We start from the raw sequence: 19,065 nt of genomic DNA, 5'->3' as shown, positions 1-19,065 counted from the left end.
CTTCAATGGCTATGACTGGCCCATTCCTCTGGAGGCCAGGGGACTCTGCTTCCCTCCTCCCACCCATTTCTCGGTGTGTTGATTAACTCTTTGAGGGATCCTGTTTGTTCCCCTTAGAGACTCTAAAACTGGGGGCAGCCCTTGGAAGCTCCCTGCTGTGTCATTTTGTCTGTGACAGGGGCAGAAAGAGCCCCGCGCTTTGGCCAGAGGGTCTCCAGCACAGGGAGTAGCAAAATGAAATCCCTTGTGGTTAACCACTGAAAAGATAGGATTCTGCCACATATGCCTCCCTTTAGGGGAGCCTCAACTTGCCAAGGTCCTCTAGATCAGCCTCCCTGGGGAACTAGCAGTGGAAGAGGCTGCGCACAGGGCAGCAGGGCTGAGGCTAGCTCTGTCCTCCCTTCTCAGCAGGAGAGGGGCAGAGATGACAGCTAGGTATCCAGGCCAGTAGTGAGGGATGGAGCAAGGGGCTGGGCAACCTCGTTATCACCCAGGGGCTAGCTACAAGCCTGCAAGGGCGCCTGGGGGTGGCAGGGAGATGACAAAGAGCCTAAAACCTACAGGACCCACATGTGCACAGGCTTTGGACCTGCTAGGCCAGGAGGCGGCCACCGGTCCGCGCTCCCCACAGCAGGCTCAGCTTCAGGTACAGGCCATTTCGGATCAGGGTGTGGTTGGGGTTGCTGCATCACCTGAACTTCAGGATGAAACCCATTGTGGGGAAGCAGAGGAGACATCCAGGATGAACACAGTGGAATGCATTTCTTATGCCTCTTCAGAACACACTGCTACTGTTAAGGCACTTGCAGTATACAACATCGTGAGAAACGGTTGCTTAGCAAAAGCAGCTAGAGGATGTGCCATAGCCAACTCTGGACACAGCGGCTCCCTGGAGTAGGGTCTGGGGCACACACCGTGATGCCTTTGACAACCGGGAGGGCAGGAAGGGCAGTAGGTCAGGTCTGTCCTGTATTCTGGCGTGGCTGTCACTCCACAGCCCAGTGTTGCCCACAGTGACCCTATCCCCAATTCCTCACTGGTTGGTTATTCTAGACTTTAATATGAAACTTCTAATTTTTAAATACTTTCAAACAAATAAGACAATTAAAAAATACCACGTGACCCTAACAGATACCTCTGATAGTCTGGTTTTGCCCGGGGACTACCCGTCAGTGACCCTTGGCTGTGCAGGGGCAGGGGCAGAGGATGACTCCAGCTTCTTCCCTAGAGAAGGTTTTTATGGAAATTACCATTTCTCTGTTTCCCAAGGTGGTTCTGAAGGTGAGCTGTCCCTGCTTGTTGGAAATGCAAAGAAATAAATGTGTAAAAATAGAGCAGCAATTCCTCAAACCCCCTGTCAGGTTTAAGTAGCCGGATCTCCTCTGGGAACTGCAGGGATGGCCCTGAATCATCTCCAGGCAGTCCAGAGGAGTGCTCGGCTCTGCACAGCACTGCCTGCACATCTGCCGTCCTGTCCCCAGAGGTGTCCTGGGTGGCGCCTGCTGAATACGCGTGTGTGCTTGTTTGCCTTTTGGGGGCGCGGCGCACAGGGCTGCAGGACTGGGGAGTGGACACAACAGACAGCAGGTGTAAAACAGAGAGCTCCTGGCTGAGACTCAGCCACACTGGAATTTCACCAGCCTTCCCGTCTGTAAAATGGGGCAGTAATGCACACCAGAGCACTGGATGTGGGGACCTCAGCAGTAGACTGCGTTGCCTGTATTTCAACTGCCACAATCTTTCGGAAGCGCTGATCTCCTAGGGTCTGTCTTGTGCCACCTTTATACTGAGGGAGTTCCCATCCCTGTATAGAGAAAGCAGCAGACAAGAGGCTTTGGGAATGAGTAAGAGCCACTCTGGAAGACTCTTTGAAGAGAGGAGGCAGTGCAGGGGCATTGACAGTTGACCCAGAATCCCGCCCCACCTCAGCTTTGGGGACTGCAGGGCTTGAACACTACCCCCTGGGTTGGTGATCTCACGATGACCTGAGGTTTTAGGTCATTCCCAGACCAGGCATCTCTGAGACCCACCTGAAGAATGCCAAGGAGAATAGGACCCGGGCCGGTTATGACAGGCACCCACATGTGGGAGAAAAGCTCTCCGGCATTAGGCAGCCCTACAGGAGCAAGTGGGTGTGTGGGAATACGAATGAGCACAAGGATCTGGCTCTGCCCACACCCACTGCTTCCCTGATTGCTGGGTGCCAGGCCTGGACTCTGCAGTTGGCCCAGGTACTGGTTTGTATGCTTCTGGGTCTGAGTCAGCTTGGTGCACTACTGCTGTCCTCTCTGCCCCTCAGTTTGTTCTGTAAAATGGAGAGAAGTGTGTGAGTTTTCCCTGAGAGGATTGTCACGCCTGGTATTGGCAGGTACTGAGTTGCAGCCGAGTGGGATTTTGTCCTGCTTTGACGTCTCTGGTGAGTCGGACCCTGCAGCTGCTGCTGCAGACCATGTCCTCTGTCCTTACAGGGGCCTACCCTGGCAGCCTGGACCGCCTCAGCCGAGCCCTGGGCGTCCTGGAGGAGCGTGTCAACAGCTCGGGGCGCAGGACCCGCAGGCACACCGCTGAGGACGACTACAACATAGAGGTCCTGCTGGGCGTGGATGACTCTGTGGTGCAGTTCCACGGAAAGGAGCACGTGCAGAAGTACCTGCTCACGCTCATGAACATCGTAAGTGTGTGGGGGGTTGCGGGCAGAGGGACCCCACTCTGGGCTTTCCCAGTGGAGGGATAAGGGGCTTGGTTGACTTTGGGACAGGGAGATGCTACTCTCCACCAACTTCAGTGAACCTCACTTTTCCCACCTGCAAATGAGGGCCATTCTGACTTGGCAAGACTGTTCCCATGCTAAGCTAGTCTTTCTCAAGCTTGTCATTTGTGTTCCAGACCCACACTGTACCTGGACTGTGTATCTTCCTGTAAACCAACCGACTTTTTTAAAACTTAACATTATTTACAAAGGAAACATTACTGTGTGTAAAGTATCCCAAAATAAAATGCAAAACGATGTTATTCAACTCAAGCTAGATGGCCCTGCCATCTCTCAGGTCAACATGGAACCATGGCCCAATCTGCTAAAGAGAAAAAAGGGAGATTAGACTGTGTCAGGGAGGGGCCATAGCGAGCGGCACCCACCTGAGCCTCCTCCTCAAGGTGCTCAAAGGAATTGAAGATTGAAGAGGGGATCCATTTCCCCCTGTAAGGTAGGGTTATATAATGGGGTGTCTGTATGCCACCTAATTTTCTGGGGGCACCCGGGTCACCTTTCCCTTGTCTACACAATCCTGAGAGATTAAACCCCCCCTTTCCAGGCCCATCCCCTCACCCCTGCAGAAGGTTAGAGGACACTGAGTACGTGCTGGTCCTGGGATCGCCAGGCTCTGTGGGCTGAGCATTGCGGGGGAAGGGAACCAGACTTGTAGAGGACTGGAGGTGGGCAGGGAAACTTGCGAACTGGGTAGTCCTAAAGTAGTAGGGTTGTGCACCCCAGTTGATAGTCAACAGGCTCTTCTAGAGGTTCAGTTGGAGATGAGCAGTGGGGAACAGGACATCTACTCGACCTCTTGCTGAGCTCCGCTTCTCTGTGCCATATGGTGAGTCCCTGGGAACAAAGTTGTTCCCTCCAACTTCCCCCCCACTCTCCCAGCAAATCCAGGGCATTTGTGCAGAAATAGATCTGGGACAAAGGGGAGTATTGGACAGAAATGCCCTTGCCTGCCTGCCATCTTCTTTTTGACCTGCTTTAGGTAAGTCATTGGTATGTTACTAAGTACAGCCAGTCCTGTCTCGTCCATACATAACAAATGTTTATTCTACATTTACTCAAATGAAATTCTTTCAGACAATGATAAATTAAATGAAAGAAAGGACATAGTGAGAAGGAGAGGGGCGAAGGGCTGGGGTAGGGTCCACTTTAAATTGGAGGTTGGAGAGGCTGTTAGAGAGTCACTTCAGAACTGAGGCTTGGCTAATATGGATGACTGGAAAACATAGGCTAGAGTGTTCCAGTCTTGGGGCACAGGCTGTGCAAAGGTCCTGAGGCAGGAATGAGGTAGGCAATTTGGAAGAAAGTGCAAAAAGACTGGTATGGAGACCTAGGGGACCAAGTTGTAGGGGTGAAGTGAATCAAGGAACACTAATCCCTAGATGTGGAGAGAGACGTGGATATGACTCTAAGGCAGTGGGATAATAATGCTAAAGGTGCCACATCTTTCTAATGTTAATGGCTAAGATGTTTTATTCCCTTTGTTCATAGGAATAAGGGAATTAATATGTGCCTCTCTCCATCTCAGACTCTCTGGAGGTGCTCTCTGAACATCATAAGAGCCACCTGGGTCCTTCCGTAATCTTTCAAATGTGCCCACTTCAGACATGCCTTAGGACCTTTCCATTACCAGTGGAAGGTTTCACAGTTTTCAGGGATTCGCGTGACATAACATTGCACCATGTGATGGAGCACATTTGTAATGGAACCGATGATTTATATAATGTATTCATATAACAAAATTAATTTTGTTATTAAGATCAGATCAGTAATGAACATCCTTATAGCTGAATCTATCCCTCATCCTTCACTATCTCCTTAAACTTAGTTCCTAAAAATGCGGTGCCTGCTCAACTGGTAGGTGCATTTTAGAACTTTCTGTTTCAGAATGTTCTTTATGACAGTTTTGCCTATTCATGTTACACTGAGCAGATACCTACCTACACCCTCTCTTCCCCATACAAACACTCCACTCGGTCCCTTTCAGCTGTGGTACAACTGGGATAGACTCTTTGTTGTAAGTTGTATTTATTTGATGGCTGTGAAGCTGCATTTTTTTTTAAATAATAAATTTTATTTTTATATTCCCCATACAATTGCAGCCCCCCCATTCTGACCCCAATCCCTCCCCTCCCGCCCCCGCCCCCCTAAAAGTGTCTCTGGTTCATAGTTTTTTGTTGATTTTGATTTTCACTTTCTTATAGTTATTCATTTTCCTGGTCCCTTATTTAAGTTTTCTAGATTCCTGTGAAGCTGCATTTTTAAAACGTATTTTAAAACAGTGATCATCTGATGTTTTTATTATTGGGCCTACTCATGTCTTTTTTTTTTTTTTCCAGCTAGGATTTCAGCTTCTCTTTTGATCATTTCAAGAAACTTTGTATTAAAATAAATTACCTTTCTGTCTGTCACATGTGTGGGGAATATTTCCCCCACTTGTTTGCCTTTTGTTTTGTTTTGATTAGGGTGGTTTTCAGAGGCTTACATTTTTGTGTGCAGTCATATCCTGAGGTGTTCCCTCCCTGGTTTGTCCCTTGAATGACGTTGTCTAGCACTTTGTGTCCTCTGAGGCTCATCTTCTGGGCCTTTGCTTAGGCTGTCCCAGGCTCTGACTCCCATGGCCCACTGTCAGCAGCATCATTTCCCAAACTCCAGCCCCTTGACCCACTGATCATTTTTGCCATATTGCTTTCAGCCACTACAGCCCTACACCCAGAATATCCCTTGAGAAAAAAACTCCTGGGGCCAATGCAGATGAAATTCAGCTCTCTTGCTTAACAAACAGGAAAAATGCCCATTTGGGGACCTCGGGTCCAAGTCAGAAATTGGAGCGCACCCTGTGGTACTCAACAGCTGCTGCAAGAATTGGCCTGGAGGCTCTGGCGTTGTTGAGTCTGGTGTGTCCCTTCCCGGGGGCCCACTGCCCAAGCCAGGGCAGATGGACAAGCATCTTTACACCCCAGTACTGGGGTTGGGGTGCATAAGTGGTTCAGCCCCTAAGACACAGCCTCAGACCTGTGTGGGGTTGCCTGCCTGGGTGTGGTGGCCACTGCTGCTGGGCATAGGTGCCCACCTGCACCTGTATCTGGGCCCTGTTGTGGGCAGAGGATGGTCATGATCAGAGGATCACTGTGGGAGGCTGAAAACTTGTCCTGAGGATCTGGGGCAGGTGTAAGTCAAGATCTCACTATTCTATCAGACTTTACTTACAAAGCACAAATTCAAAAGTTAAATGGTGAAGCATTCCAAGATGGTTACCACAGAACATTAAGCCCCAAATGCGAAGCCCTTCTGAGTATGGACCTTGGTCACTGACCATGAACCTGGAAATGTGAGCCCCTGCACTGAGACCCCAAAGCCCAGCCTGATCATTCCTTGTTCCCTAACATGTCCTGAACTTCATGCATCAGTGCCTCATTCTCATTGCTGCTCCCCATGCCCTGCTTCTCCGGAAGCTCTACCTAAATCTACCCACACTGTTTCTGCCCAGTTGAAGAAAGCTGTGCCAAAAGCTGAGCCTTAGCCTCTGAACACTGGGGCCAGACAGTGGGCCTATGGCCTTATCCTCGGGGTCCACTATAGAGCGTTAGCTCTCAGGAAGCTGGAGCCCTCAACCTTCAGGGTTGCCGACAAACCCAGGAAGAGGCCCAGTACTTTGGCCTAAGGGGTCTTAGGGTGGTTAGAGAGGTTAGGACTCCAGGGGTACTCTGCCTGAGAGCCTCATTCACTGTTTGAGGGAGGAAGTGTCTCCTTCTTTAATGCTGGGAGGGCTATGAGGGTGGGGCTCTGAGACAGGGCAGATGTGTGGCTCCAGGCAGCCTTGCTGGCTTCTCCAGCTCCTATACCTGCCCCACCACGGGGCCCCAGGTGGGTTCCCTGCTAGACTTGGCGCCACAGCTGGCCTTCTTCATTCTCCCGCTTCTGCTCCTTCCAGCCTTCTACTAGGGCTCACGCTATACCTCTGCCCCAGCTGCAGCCCTGAGGTGAGGAGCTTCCTTCTGTGTGCGCCCTCTGTGCTGAAAGCCTCTGTCCTGAGTGATCCTTCCTCCTCAGAGATGTGCTCCTGTGTGGTGCTCCCAAGTTGGGATGCAGGCCACACTTGTCACATGCCTGCTGACGCTGGTGCCGAGAGAATGACCACATTTTTGCAAATTTGTTCTGCCAGCCTCTCAGCTAGTCTCTGCTTGCAACAGGGGGCCAGAGCCCCAATGGGCCACACTAGGACAAGCCCTGATGGTCACGTTATCTCTAGTTCCCCCCCACTGAACACAGCTGGTGGTCTTCCTGGTTCAGGTAAATGGGAAGCCGGGATGAAAGCCTTAGGGGAAGATTCGAGTCATTATTAAAGTAATATATTCACACATGCACTTTGAAAAGTAAAATCTCTCTTTTTTTTTTAAGATTTATTTATTTATACAAGCATGGGGTACAGTCAGAAGCACAGGAGGGTGAGAGAATTCACCAGAGCCAGAGCGGGGAACAGAACAGGCAGACTGACAAAATACACTGCTGTGGGGAGCAGCGAGCACGGCAGGAGAGCTCTGTCGCGCCATGTGGGACCCTCGCCAGTTGCCGGGGATCAAACTGGTGCTACAGAGGCTGGGGGCAGCTTCGCAGCCCAGCGCTCAACCACTGCGCCACCAGGGGAGGCCCGAAAAGTAAAATCTCTTTATGCCAAGAATTTAAAAAATGTAAAACATGGGTCCAAGACCAGTGTTTCCTATGTGGCTGTTAGCATTCTAACTAAGCATTGATTTCAATCTTATTTTTCTCCAAGAAAACCCCAGAACCATCTGTTTGAGCTGCTGGTTTGGTCGCAGTCATAGATGTGAGACAGACTATTGTAGGTGCAGGCCTGCTCCTGGGAAGATGCCCTTTGATTAACTCTACCCTGGGAATGCATACTCTCAGGAGACCTGCTGGAGGCCACTGAGACCACAAGACAGATGTGAAGTGGTCCCCTTGAAGTTCCAATTTTTTTCTGTATGGCAAACATTTTAAGACAGCAATTTTATATTAAAGGAAGCTTGGCCATATTGTTTAGTCAAAGCAAAATTCACATGAATATTTAACATGAACTGGAGATTCTAAAGCAGGCTGATGTCCACAGCCCAGGGCCAAATCCATCCTCTGTTTGTAAATAAAGTTTTATTGAGATGCAGCCAGATACAATCATTTATGAATTGTCTGTGGCTGCATTTGTGCTACAATGGTGGAGTCGAGACAGAGAACAGCTGGCCTGCAAAGCTGAAAATAATCACTGAAATGGCGCTAAGAAATAATTGCTGTCAGACTGTAATGAAATCTGTTTGCTAGTAGCCATCTTGAGCTTCAGGGGCATCCCATTTCAAAATCCTGGCAGTTCTTTTTTAACTCTGAACTTGGTTTCCTCCTCTTCAACCTCCCACAGGCTCTGAGCGTGCATAAAGGCTGGCATGGTTCTTGGCAAAAGGGGGGCCCCAAGAGACCAGCTCCCCTTACTTTCTTCTGTCTTCCAAGCCCCTGTGGCTGGAACAACTCTTTCCTGCAGGCCATCAGAGGAACTCAACTTAAGTTGAGCTCCACTTTCTCTCTATTCAAACCCTACCTCTTGTCTGCTCCCATCTTAGCATTGTCACATCATTTACCCTGTAAGGTCATTTTGGGGGTTCTTTTTAAAGTTATCAATTGAATGAGCAGATCTTAATGGCCATTTTAAAATAGAGAGCAGGAGGAGCAGATTTCTGGGGAGGCAAAGCTGCCCCGCCTAGATGTGTTAACTGTTCTTGTTCTGGAAGAATTCCGGAGCCCCCAAGGGACCTCTTCTGCTGGGACAGATGCTTTCTTTAGGCCCATAGAGAATGTGGGATCCAAAGGGGATTCTGTGCTTTCAAAGCTGAGGCCATACCCTTTGACTCTTTCCAGAATGGGGATGATCCTCTGTACAGTATGTTCCTAAACAACTTTTGTTGAATGAATGATTTCTCTCTGTGCCAGGATTCAGATATTTTTTCTCTTTTCTTTTCTAATTTAATCCAGAAATTGGCCTGGGCTTTCCAAAGCCTTGCCAGGGTTTGCAAACAATTGGAGGCTTACGGCTCCATTTCCCATCAACTTCCAAGAATGTTGGGGCAGCTTGGTAATGGTGGGGAGGCAGCAGCAGGACAGGAATGTTTTCTGCTGGTCCAGTGGGTGAGGGGAGAGGAAGGATTGTAACTCATGCACTGGCCACAAAACTGCAAACCAGCTGGGGGAATGTACAGCTCCAAGTACCAATTCATGTGTCTCTGGATCTAGTTTCTGGGAAAATGAAAAACATTTCTGAAACTGGACACTAAGACTTGGTTCCCTTGATTTGAGGGAAAGCAGGCAGGGCTCCCAGGCAAGGGATACATATTTGGGTTTGGGTGTAGCCATAGCACAGGGGTGGGAGGATGGGGAACGAAAGCTCCCCTGTCACATGCAGCTCTCAGGACCCCAGGTCTGCTAGTGCTGTAAGCCACAGAAAAGAGTTACTTCCATTGTTCCTGCTCCTCATCCTTGTCCCCCTGGCTTGAGAGCATGACCCTCGTGCCACCAGGAGACATGGCAGTCCCGGCAGCGATGCATGTGAGGCTGCCACGGCACTTGGAAGAAGGCAGTACTCTCGCATGCCCATGCGAAGCTAGAGGGATGGCTGAGGGCAATAGGGAGTGGTGGGGGCTGGAGTGACAGGAGGGTCTAGAGCTCTCCTCCTCCTGTTCCCCACTCACTTGTGGTCATGTAAGGATAAAGCAGACCCACTGTTGCCAGCTCCTTTTTTCTTAATGAGAAGATGGAAATTCAGTTTTTATGGGAAATCTGTTAATTTTCTAGTATCAGCAACAAGTTGAAGTTAAGACCCCAGCAAGGCTCAGAGTGGTTGGGTGGCACAAACGTGGGTCAGAACATGGCTGCAGGACAAGTCTGATCTCTGGGGGCCAGATTGCTCCTTCTGGCCTAGAAGAAAGGAGGTGACTGTCTGTGCTGCTATGTCCTATGATGGAGGATCATTAGGGCTGCCATGAGCATGACTTGAGCTGATTATCAGAAATGTGTTCAGGGCCTCCCTGGTGGAGCAAGGGGTTAAGATGCAACCTATGAAGCTATTGGCAGCCACTGCAGCACGAGTTCGATCCCCGGCCAGGGAGATACCCACATGGCACAGCAGACCTCTCCTGTCTCGCCCGCTGCTCCCCTCAGCAGTGTATTTCAGTCAATCTGCCTGCTCTGTTCCTCACTCTGTCTCTGGTGAATCCTCTCACGCCCCACACCTCTGGCCTGCACCCCAGCTCTTGTATGCATAAATAAATAAATCTTTAAAAAAAAAAAAGAAAAGAAACGTGTTGAGAGTGGGTGTGTGGAGAGGGGGACAGGATGAGGAGCAGGAACAGTAGAAGAGTTGGGTGTGTGGAGAGTCCCTTGAATGTGAGCTGTCTGAGGCACTTGCTGAACCCCTGGTCTTAATTGGGCCGCATTCTTGGCAGTGGGGTACAGAATGGAGCAGTCATGTCCCTATAGTCAAGGAACTCAGAGTATGGGAGGGAGGTGGGAAGGGGAGCAGGGCAGGGAGCACATAATTACACCCCAGTTAATGTGTGTACTAATGGTCAACTACAGGACTCACTGGGGTCGCAGGCAAGAGTATCTGGGACGAGGGCCACTCTACCTGCCCTAACACAAAGGAAGAAGTCAACCAGGACAGAATCCTGGTATGACTGGCGGTGCTGCAGATGGTATTGGTGTGCAAAGGCCCAGCGATGTGCCCATGTGCGTGGGCCTGGCTGGAGATTGCCGTGCTGGGGGAGGGGCAGGAGCCTTTTGTGCTGGGCTAAGGTGCCTGGCATCCATTGGCATGTTACAAGGAAACAATGAAGTTGGTTTGGGGTCTGATAAGATTGAAACATCTGTTGTAGGGAGTTTGAGGGTCTACCCCTTCTGTTGTGGTAACAGCTGTGGAGGCTGAGTTTTCACACAGGATGGCCCTATGGCAGGAGGCACTAGTATGATGATGTCGCCACATTGCTTCAGTGGTCCTGTGAGGCTCTTGTTCCTGGATGAGGTCACCAAGGCTCAGAGTGGTTGGGTGACACGATGAGGGGGTGGCAGATGGACCTCTCACACTTTGGAGGGCCACCCCTTCTCCAGGACCTAGGCCTGTGTTCTGGCCTGAGGTGTGAGTGCGCCCGGTCCCAGAGAATGCGCCAAGGCACGCGCTCACCCGGGCCCCTCTGACCTCCCAACGGCGTTCAGCACCCCGTGCCCACACCCTGGTTATCTTTTCTGTCTGCTTCTATGAGTCTCCTGGGTTTTCCCCTCGGCATCTCCATCTATTGTGTTGTCCTTTTTTCTCTAAGATTCACTTGTCCATTCATTGTCGGTGTCCTGTAGAACGCCTATTATGTGCCAGACACAGTTCTAAGTGCTGAAAATGTCATGGTAAGCCCGCTTGGGGTCCCACGAGCATGGTGTGCACATCCTGCGGGGAGTGTGGGTGGACCAGAGCACACCCCCAGCCCCACCAGGTGAGGCTGACGTCAGCAGAGAACATTCCAGTGGGGTATCGCAGCTTGTCACATTTCTGCCGCTTCTTCCCTGAAGCGGGAGGCTTCTCTCCCAGGACTCTCTGCCCCCGCCCCCCCCATCCCCAGGTCTCCATGACAGCTGATGTGGAAGACTCAGAGCGGACTGTCCTTGCTCTCCCTGGGGGGCTGATGGTTGTCAGAGAGGGAGCTAAGTCCCCAAAGACGAGGAAGGCCACTCATTGTCACTCCTCAGTGACAGCTTGAGACAGCTGAGGGTCGTGTCTCATGCAGACTGCAGCCAGGAGCTGACAGCTGAGCCAGAGCAGCAGAGAGAGTGATTCCCAGCTGGGTCTGTGGCTCCCGCCCCAGGCCTCTTTCGGGCAACCCTCTGTGCAGGGTTACAGTCAAGCCACCTGGGATCCTGCTGCCCTGGGAGAACCTCTGGGTTGGGGGTCCCCACAGAGGCACTGCAGTTTAACAGCAGACTGTGAGCATCTGCCTACCTGGGTTGAGTGCTCGGCAGCTGTAAGCGGTCCAGCACATAGGAGGTGTTGACTGAATGTCTCTTGAATAAATAACTTAGCAAAAGAATTCCTGTGAAGTGACTGTGGTCCCCCAGACTCCCATAAAAAATAGACTCCCCCTGTCTACGAAAATAAGGGTAGGGATGCACAGTTTTAGTCGCAGTGATTTACCAAATGTTTTTCCAAAGTTTCTTGTGCAATTCCTACTTCAACTCATGGGGGCTTCTTGATTTCACTCAGCCTCAGTTTATTTGCTGGCAAAATGGGCACAGAGCCCAGGTTCAGTGGAGGTGAGGGGACTTGAGAAGGTGGGTGCAGCAGAGAAACCCACCTGGAGTGGGGCAGCATCCAAGCTCACACGCTGAGCCCCATGCGGAGGCCTCTGTGAACATGTCAGGGTGATGGAAGGCAGCCAGGTGTGGGGGTAGGAGGATGGCCCACCCCCACTCTGCCCAGTCCTGCCAGTGAGGAGGGCTGGTGGGCTCCCTGGGACCCTTCCACCCAGACGTGATCTGGGAGAGGCCCTGGCACCTCCGCGAATCCCACCTATCTCTCATTGGTTCTGGGTTTCCTGTGTTTGTCCACCTTCTCATCCACCTGTTCTGTCCCCTGCTTCCCATTTCTGGGTATCTGTCCGGAGCCAATTTTAGACCAGCGACTGATGAGGGAGCCCCAAAATTTAGTCTTGTTGTGTCTGGGATGGGCTCGCTGTGTGGAAGGACAAAAACACTTGCCACCACGTGCCAGGAGGCTTGTATCGTCTCTGCTCTAAATGTTAGGAAGCAGCTAGATGATTTCCGCTTTCAGGGATGTATGTTAGCTGCAGCCACTGTCACAGTGCACTGCAGTGCTGCGAGTGGCGTTACCCTACACTTCTGAAGTTTTCTAGGAGCTCCGAGTCCTCCTGTACTTGAGGAAGACACAGGTGACAGCCAAGCTATCCCCGTTGGCATCATCTCTCCTGAGTGAACGCTTGCTCTGCAGCATCCTTTCTTCCTTGTCAGCCGGGGCCCCTCAGGGGCCAAGTAGCAGTGAAGAGGCCGTGGACCTGTCTAATTTTGCTGGGAGCAGCGTCAGTTATAGCTGGCTCTACCCCATCCAGGTCTGGTGAGGAATGATCATCTACTCTGTAGCATCTCCCAGTCTGAAGCCAGCTCTCCCCACCCCCAAACTGCAGAGATGTTTGGCAGCTTCTGGATCCCACACACACCCCTTTGGGGCTGGGGGAGGGGCAAACTGCCACTCACACGAGCCCCTCCCCTTTCTCACCTGCTCTTGTGATGTGCTCTTATGTTAGGGCTCAAGGTGGGAACAGGGCACATAGCCCCCAGATACATGTGTTTGACCTGTTGGGGTGAAAGGGGAAAATTCTCCAACTCCTCTGGATTTTTCTCAGGCAGGGCAAGTGAACAAATTAATATGAGACCAATTAATTACGTGTGTGGAGAACTTACATAGTTGTAAATTCTAGAGTAAATGTAACAGACAGGATTGGGGGTAGGGTGTTAAATACAGAGCTAAGCTAGGGTGTTAAATACAGGGATAGGGAACTGGGGTGTCAAGGAGAAAGGAGGGGGCTTCACTTGACGAGGAAGAGATGACTTCATATGACAAAGTCTTGCCTCTGAATGTTTCCCTGCTTTAAGAGAGGTTTCCTATACAAAGGTTATTTCTGCAGATGACCCTCGCTCTGGGTAATCTTCATTCTTTAAGCTCTGTCCTTTTGTGTTAATGGTAAGTTTCTCTTGAAGCCTTTAAGGCCTTGATTGACCTTAGTTCCACATTCCAAGGTGATGCGTATCGGGAACATCTTCTCTGAACATGATGGGAAAAGCCTACCTGAACATTGTCGGGGAGCCCTAGCCTTCAGTTCCGAATGATGTGTGTATGGGGGTATCAGGGGCAGGAGTGGATGCCGTAACCTTTGGTCTGACTTCTCTTCAGTCACCCTCCTCCCGCCTCCTTGTCACCCAGGACTCTTATCCCATCCCCAGGGACTCCTGTGTGCCCTCCTCTAGGCAGCTCTGCCGCTCTCTCTTTCTTCGGGTCAAAATGATGATAGGGCAGCAGGATATGAATGACAGCCTGGGCGTGGGGGAAAGTACATTGTTTTCAAAACATTGTGATGCCCAGGTGAACACAGGGGAGCAAACTCACTTCACAGGGGGTGGTGCCCCTCAGGCTTTCAGCCTGGGGGACGTGAGGATGTGGGAGTGTGGGGGCTGAGTTCTCCCCACTAAAGGCCCCTCCCTGCAATGCTATTTCTGGACATGACTTACCAGTCTCCCAGGGGCGCTATGGCCAGGGAACTCTGAGGCACTCAGAAGAGTCCAGGGATGCGGATGGTGTCTTTGGGCTCTCTGGGGCAAGGGCTGCTGCCATCATGTCAAGACCCCTGCCCTCTCTCTGATATTTCCCTGTCAGTGTCCTGCAGCCACAGTTATTGTCCTTTCGTGTCCTGTGACCTCAGCAACGTTCTTCCTCCCCTGTTCTGGAGCATTCTCTGTGGTGAGTTGTTGGGTGTGATGGAAAGATCAGTTCCCAGAGATGGCATGTCTGTCTGTTACGCCATGGGAGACTGCCAGGGAGGACCCTGGGTCTGAGTCGCACACAGACACATGGTGACACAGGTACCGGGAATGCGGGCAGGCACTGCTGTCCTACAGGTGCTTCCTGGTGGCTGCGCAGAGCCCAGGATGGGCCCAGGAGTGAAGGCAATGCGGACAGACCAAATCTTGGCATCCCAGGGAAATGGCTTAGGCCCTTGGCACCTCTGTCATCTGATGATGGCTGTATTGAGTCTGCTGTGTGCCTGGGATTTTGCTAGATGCTTCAAATACTGTACTGAGGTCCTACAGGTAATAGCCTGAGGGTAGGAATGAAGATGGCCTCCATTTCACAGATGAGGAAAGCGAGACCCAGCGGGCACAGTATAGTGTCCAAGTCATAGGGCAGGACAGCTGGAATCACCTCTGGAACCCTGGCAACCTGACAGGGCGCGGGTGACTTTTACTCCCACCCCCAGCTACTCCTGAATTTAGGAGAGACCGAGGGATAGCTTCCTGTAGTAATTAGTACTAACAAGGACAGTTTTTTAAAAGGCAGCTCTATTTTTGCATGAGTGTTTCCCTTCATTTGCACAGTAAACTTTTGATGCCCTCCGTGGGGTTCAAAGCACTGATCTGCTGGCCTCCGGTGAAGGAGCGCCGTCCCAGTTCCTAGGAGCTGCAGATTCTGTGGCCTGGAGTGGGATGGTATATGTGAACAGTTTCGTCTTCAATGGAGGAATTGGGGCGGGGTTCTTGGGGCTAGTTCTTAGACTTGGTGTTGAAGTAGGATGCTGACTGACGCCCAATTCTGTGTATGGTGTGACCTTAGCCATTCCACTCTGTTCTGCCCATTTGCGTTTCATGACACTTGGATATTTTGAGCCATGGCTACAGTCCTGTTGGCTCTTGCATTGCCTAGGAAGATAGGCTGAGATATGAGCAGGTCAAGAAAATCTGCAAAGGGAGAGTTTATTATTTAAGACCAGGCATTTGCAGCCACTTTTATGCATCATGAGATAAATTCTTCATTGAAGCCAGCAGACCACTGTGTCACAGCTTCCAGCACATTCCCTTCTCCATCTCCATCTCTACTGCGGTCCAAGCCTCCTCCTGAGGCCTTCTCCCCAGTTCTTTCAGGGGTTCCCAGAGAAGTCACACAACAAGCTGTGCACCTCCTCTTTTGAAGATGTGGCCTCTCCCCCAGCTGGTTTGCTAGGTGTGGCATGGGCTGCTTCCTAGTTGCCCAAACTTGCGAATTTGGAGGAGGTAAGAACTTTCCTGAAGGTTGGGCATAAGGCATGGGAACCCAGCCACCAGGTCTGCCTTCCCACCCCTGTCCCAATAGGGAGCCCTATTGGACTCCTGGATTTTACCTCTTCCTGGCCCCTTCTTTTCACCCTGGAAGAGGAGAAAGTCACCTCTGCCTGACAGCCTCAGGCCACCTCCCAAGCTCACAGCCCGGTGGAACTGTGCCACAAAGAAGGGCAACTTTTACATTATCATGCAGAGCCTTGTCCTTCCTTATTGTCTATTCCAGAACAGAAACTTGGCTGCATCTTTGCATAAGCAAAAGGCGCATTACAATGTATTTCCCCAAACAAGAGAGCACTTGGCCTCTCTCTGCATGGAGAAAGGCTTCGGGTTTGAACATTTTCCCCAAGGTTTAAAAGATTCCAGGATCAATTTCTCAGACAGGGCTCAAGGACGTTGGCCCGGCTTTCCCTCCCCTTGCAGTCTGGGCAGAGGCGAGCAGCTCACCCACATCTCTGGGAAAAGGGGCTACTCAGGAGATGTTGGACACTTAAGTGGGGACTTTGGTCATTACAGGACACTAGGGGCCTCCACTTTCATCATGTTTTTCTCATTTCCTATTGTTCCACAGTCTCTGAAGTTAATCACTCATGCATTCATTCAAAAGGCTTTGTTGAGCATCTGCTATGTGCCCTGCACTGCTGGGAATTCAGCAGTAAGCAAGGAGGTGAGGTGCCTCCTGCATGAAGAGCTTAGTTTAGTCTGGGGACTGGGCAGCAGAGAAACAAGATGTTCTAAGTGGTAACAAATGCTGTGAATGGACTAAAACGGGTGGACTCCCAGGGAAGTTCCCAGGGTGGACCTGATGGAGCAACTACCTTAGGAGTTGCTATAACTTTAGGGTTGCACCCCAAAAGGACTCCCTTTGAGGAGTTGACAGTTGTGTTGGGAGAACAGCCTGAGAAAACAAAGGCACAGTGAGTGCAAAGACCCTGGGGTTGGCATGGGCTCTGCCAGGAGCATGGGGGGCGGGGGTGGCTGGATTACCTTGAGCAGCCTAAGAAAAGTCAGCGGGATTCTGAATGCATTTCAGTCACAATGGGAAGGCCTGGGGCTGCGGGTGGAGGGTGAAATAGGGTAGTGATTATCCCTCTCCTTGGTGTTTATTGCTATGACTTTGCTCTTTTTCCAAATGTTCTCCAGATATTTCAAGAATTCAGGAGCTGGAGCTGGAATTCCAGGCACCAGCCTTTGCACAAGTAGCAGGAAAGGGCAGCCAGGTTTTGGAGAAGCCAAGAGTGAGGGTTCCTGGAGCAAATCACGAATCACGGAGGTGGAACACGGAGAAGCCAGCCAGGGCCAGCTTAGAGAGGGCCCCACATGCCAGGCTGAGGGACTGGGGACTGTTCTAAGGGCACTGGGGAGCCATTGAAGGCTTCAGACAGAAAGGAGGAGGTCAAATCTGTCGTGAGCAGTGGCTGAGAAGATGGTGGGTGTGTGGAGGGTGTAGGCAGGGTACAGGTGGGAGGTGCTTGGGAGCCCCTGCCTGTCTGGGAGACATGGTAAGGCCAAGGGAAGGGGGACATGTGAGGGTGACATTTGGAAGCCGCCTGCTATCTTCCCTGGCTCTTTTGCCAGGACTGTCAGCTCCCTGCTCAGCAGAAATGTAGCTGTGTCCCTATTAAGGATGCAAGGGTTTCACTGGGAATTTTCCTCATTGTTCCCAGAGTTCCCCACACTTTTTTTGGCCAAGGATGGCTTAGCTGGCCTCACAGCAGTATCTTGTAGGGGGTGGGAGGCATTTGAACCGGGGGTGGGTTGGAACTATGGTGGTTCCAGTCCGTATAAAACTGGTATGGATTGAGAAGGTGGAGCAAGGCCCACTCCTCAGGCCAACAGAGGACAAGGGACCCTTCTTTGCCTGCTGGTGTCTCACACAGCCCACCAGTCTGTTCCCGATGGATCGCAATGTGGGGACTGGGGTCTCACCCTGATGAGCAAGAAGACAATCAGGTCAGCTTTTCATCATGGGGGTCTCTTCCCAACCCAATCCTGGCCTCTTGAATGGAAAGCCAGGTGGAGGGCTGCCCAGTAGGCCCAGCATCCACAAGAAGGGGCCTGTATCACATGGCAAGGGGGGAGCCCAGTTTGGCCCCTGAGGGGAGCATGCTGTGGACCTGTGTCCTGGAGGGAAAGGGAGAGACTTTCTAAGGGAGAAGATGATGGGAGGGCCCCACAGTAGAAGGCTACCTTGATGGGCAGTGCTGGTGGAGCCTTGACAGCTACTGGGCCTATTTCTTGAAGACACGACCCGACTAGCACCTCAAACATCCAGGAGGCCTGGTTGGTCTTGCAGGTCAGAAATGAGGGCACCCTGCACAGCTGATGGGGGATGGCAGCTGACAGGCAGCTCTGAGAGCATAGCCCCTTCAGATGGGCCTTGCTCAGTGACAAGACACCCACCCCTAGTTCTGGTCCTGTATCTCCCCCAACCCTCAACTCAAACAGATACGGACTTGTGCCTTGCAATTCTTAGCACTGGGTGGTAGGGTTCCCAAACTGAATCAGGAATCAGGATCGTATCTGCCCAGCATCCAAGGACACAGGACAAATTACCAGAGATGAAAGCAGCTTCTCTGAGCTGGGAGGGCAGGGCCATAAGAAAGGAGGACCTGGGCCCTCATGGGCAGAGCTGGGCCAGAACTGGGTGTGAAGCCAACCTTCCACCTTGTGGGAACCAGCCTCAGTTTCCCCATTGCTCAGGTGGTGCTGACCCTCCTCCTGGCCTCACAGGTCTGTTGGGAGCATACAAGATAATCCTGTGACCTCAAGCCCTGATCTAACAAGGCTGGTTTCTGTCTTGCATAGGGATTGTGCCCACTGGCCTCGCCATGCACATGGGTGGTGGGGCCAGGTCCACCCACTGACACCAGCTCTGCGCTCGGCTTCACTGGAGACCCCGAGAACTCCAGTCAAAGATCAGGCTTCAGAAGGGCTCTGGGAACCCTAGGCCCCTTGTTTTCTTGGGGCTAAGCAGGTCCTGGGTGTCCTAGGGCTGTGTGGAAGGAGTCTCCTCACTCTGACCATGTCACTTCTCACATTTGTTCCATCTGTCCACTCACTTCCAAATCAGCCTCACAGCCCCACATCGCAGCCACTGCCATGGAAACTCCAGTCTACTTTCAGTAAAGGGTCCCTAGCAGTCTTTGTAAAATGAGGTGTCATCATCTCCTCCTGTGCCTTGTGCTGCCACCCAACATCCTCCACTGCTCTTTGAGTAGAGTAGGAACCCTCCCAGCCTGAACACCTGTGTGACTTGTCTCATCGGCCCCTCCCGCCTCTCCTGCAACTCTGCCCTCTTAGCTCCTCTCTGCGCTTGAGACATGCTTCACTTTCCTCACCCGAGGACATTCGGACACGCTATACCCTCTGTTGGAAGCACCACACTGTTGTGC

The 19,065-nt window shown here is 51.5% G+C and overlaps 1 protein-coding gene across 2 annotated transcripts in view; it reads left to right on the top strand.

Annotated features, from left to right (window-relative positions):
- ADAMTS2 (ADAM metallopeptidase with thrombospondin type 1 motif 2) overlaps positions 1-19,065 on the top strand; it is a 217,518-nt gene that overhangs the window by 129,156 nt on the left and 69,297 nt on the right. For both annotated transcript variants that reach the window (XM_037500625.2, XM_037500623.2), the window contains exon 3: positions 2,469-2,671. In XM_037500625.2, coding sequence (XP_037356522.1) covers positions 2,469-2,671 — 203 coding nt within the window. The remainder of the gene's footprint in view (positions 1-2,468; positions 2,672-19,065) is intronic.

This window comes from Talpa occidentalis, unplaced genomic scaffold (genome assembly GCF_014898055.3).
Source record: "Talpa occidentalis isolate TD23 unplaced genomic scaffold, MPIMG_talOcc4v2.1 talOcc4.9, whole genome shotgun sequence".
Lineage (NCBI taxonomy): Eukaryota > Metazoa > Chordata > Mammalia > Eulipotyphla > Talpidae > Talpa > Talpa occidentalis.
Note: the sequence above shows the minus strand (reverse complement) of the source record. Positions and strands in the feature narration are given on the sequence as shown.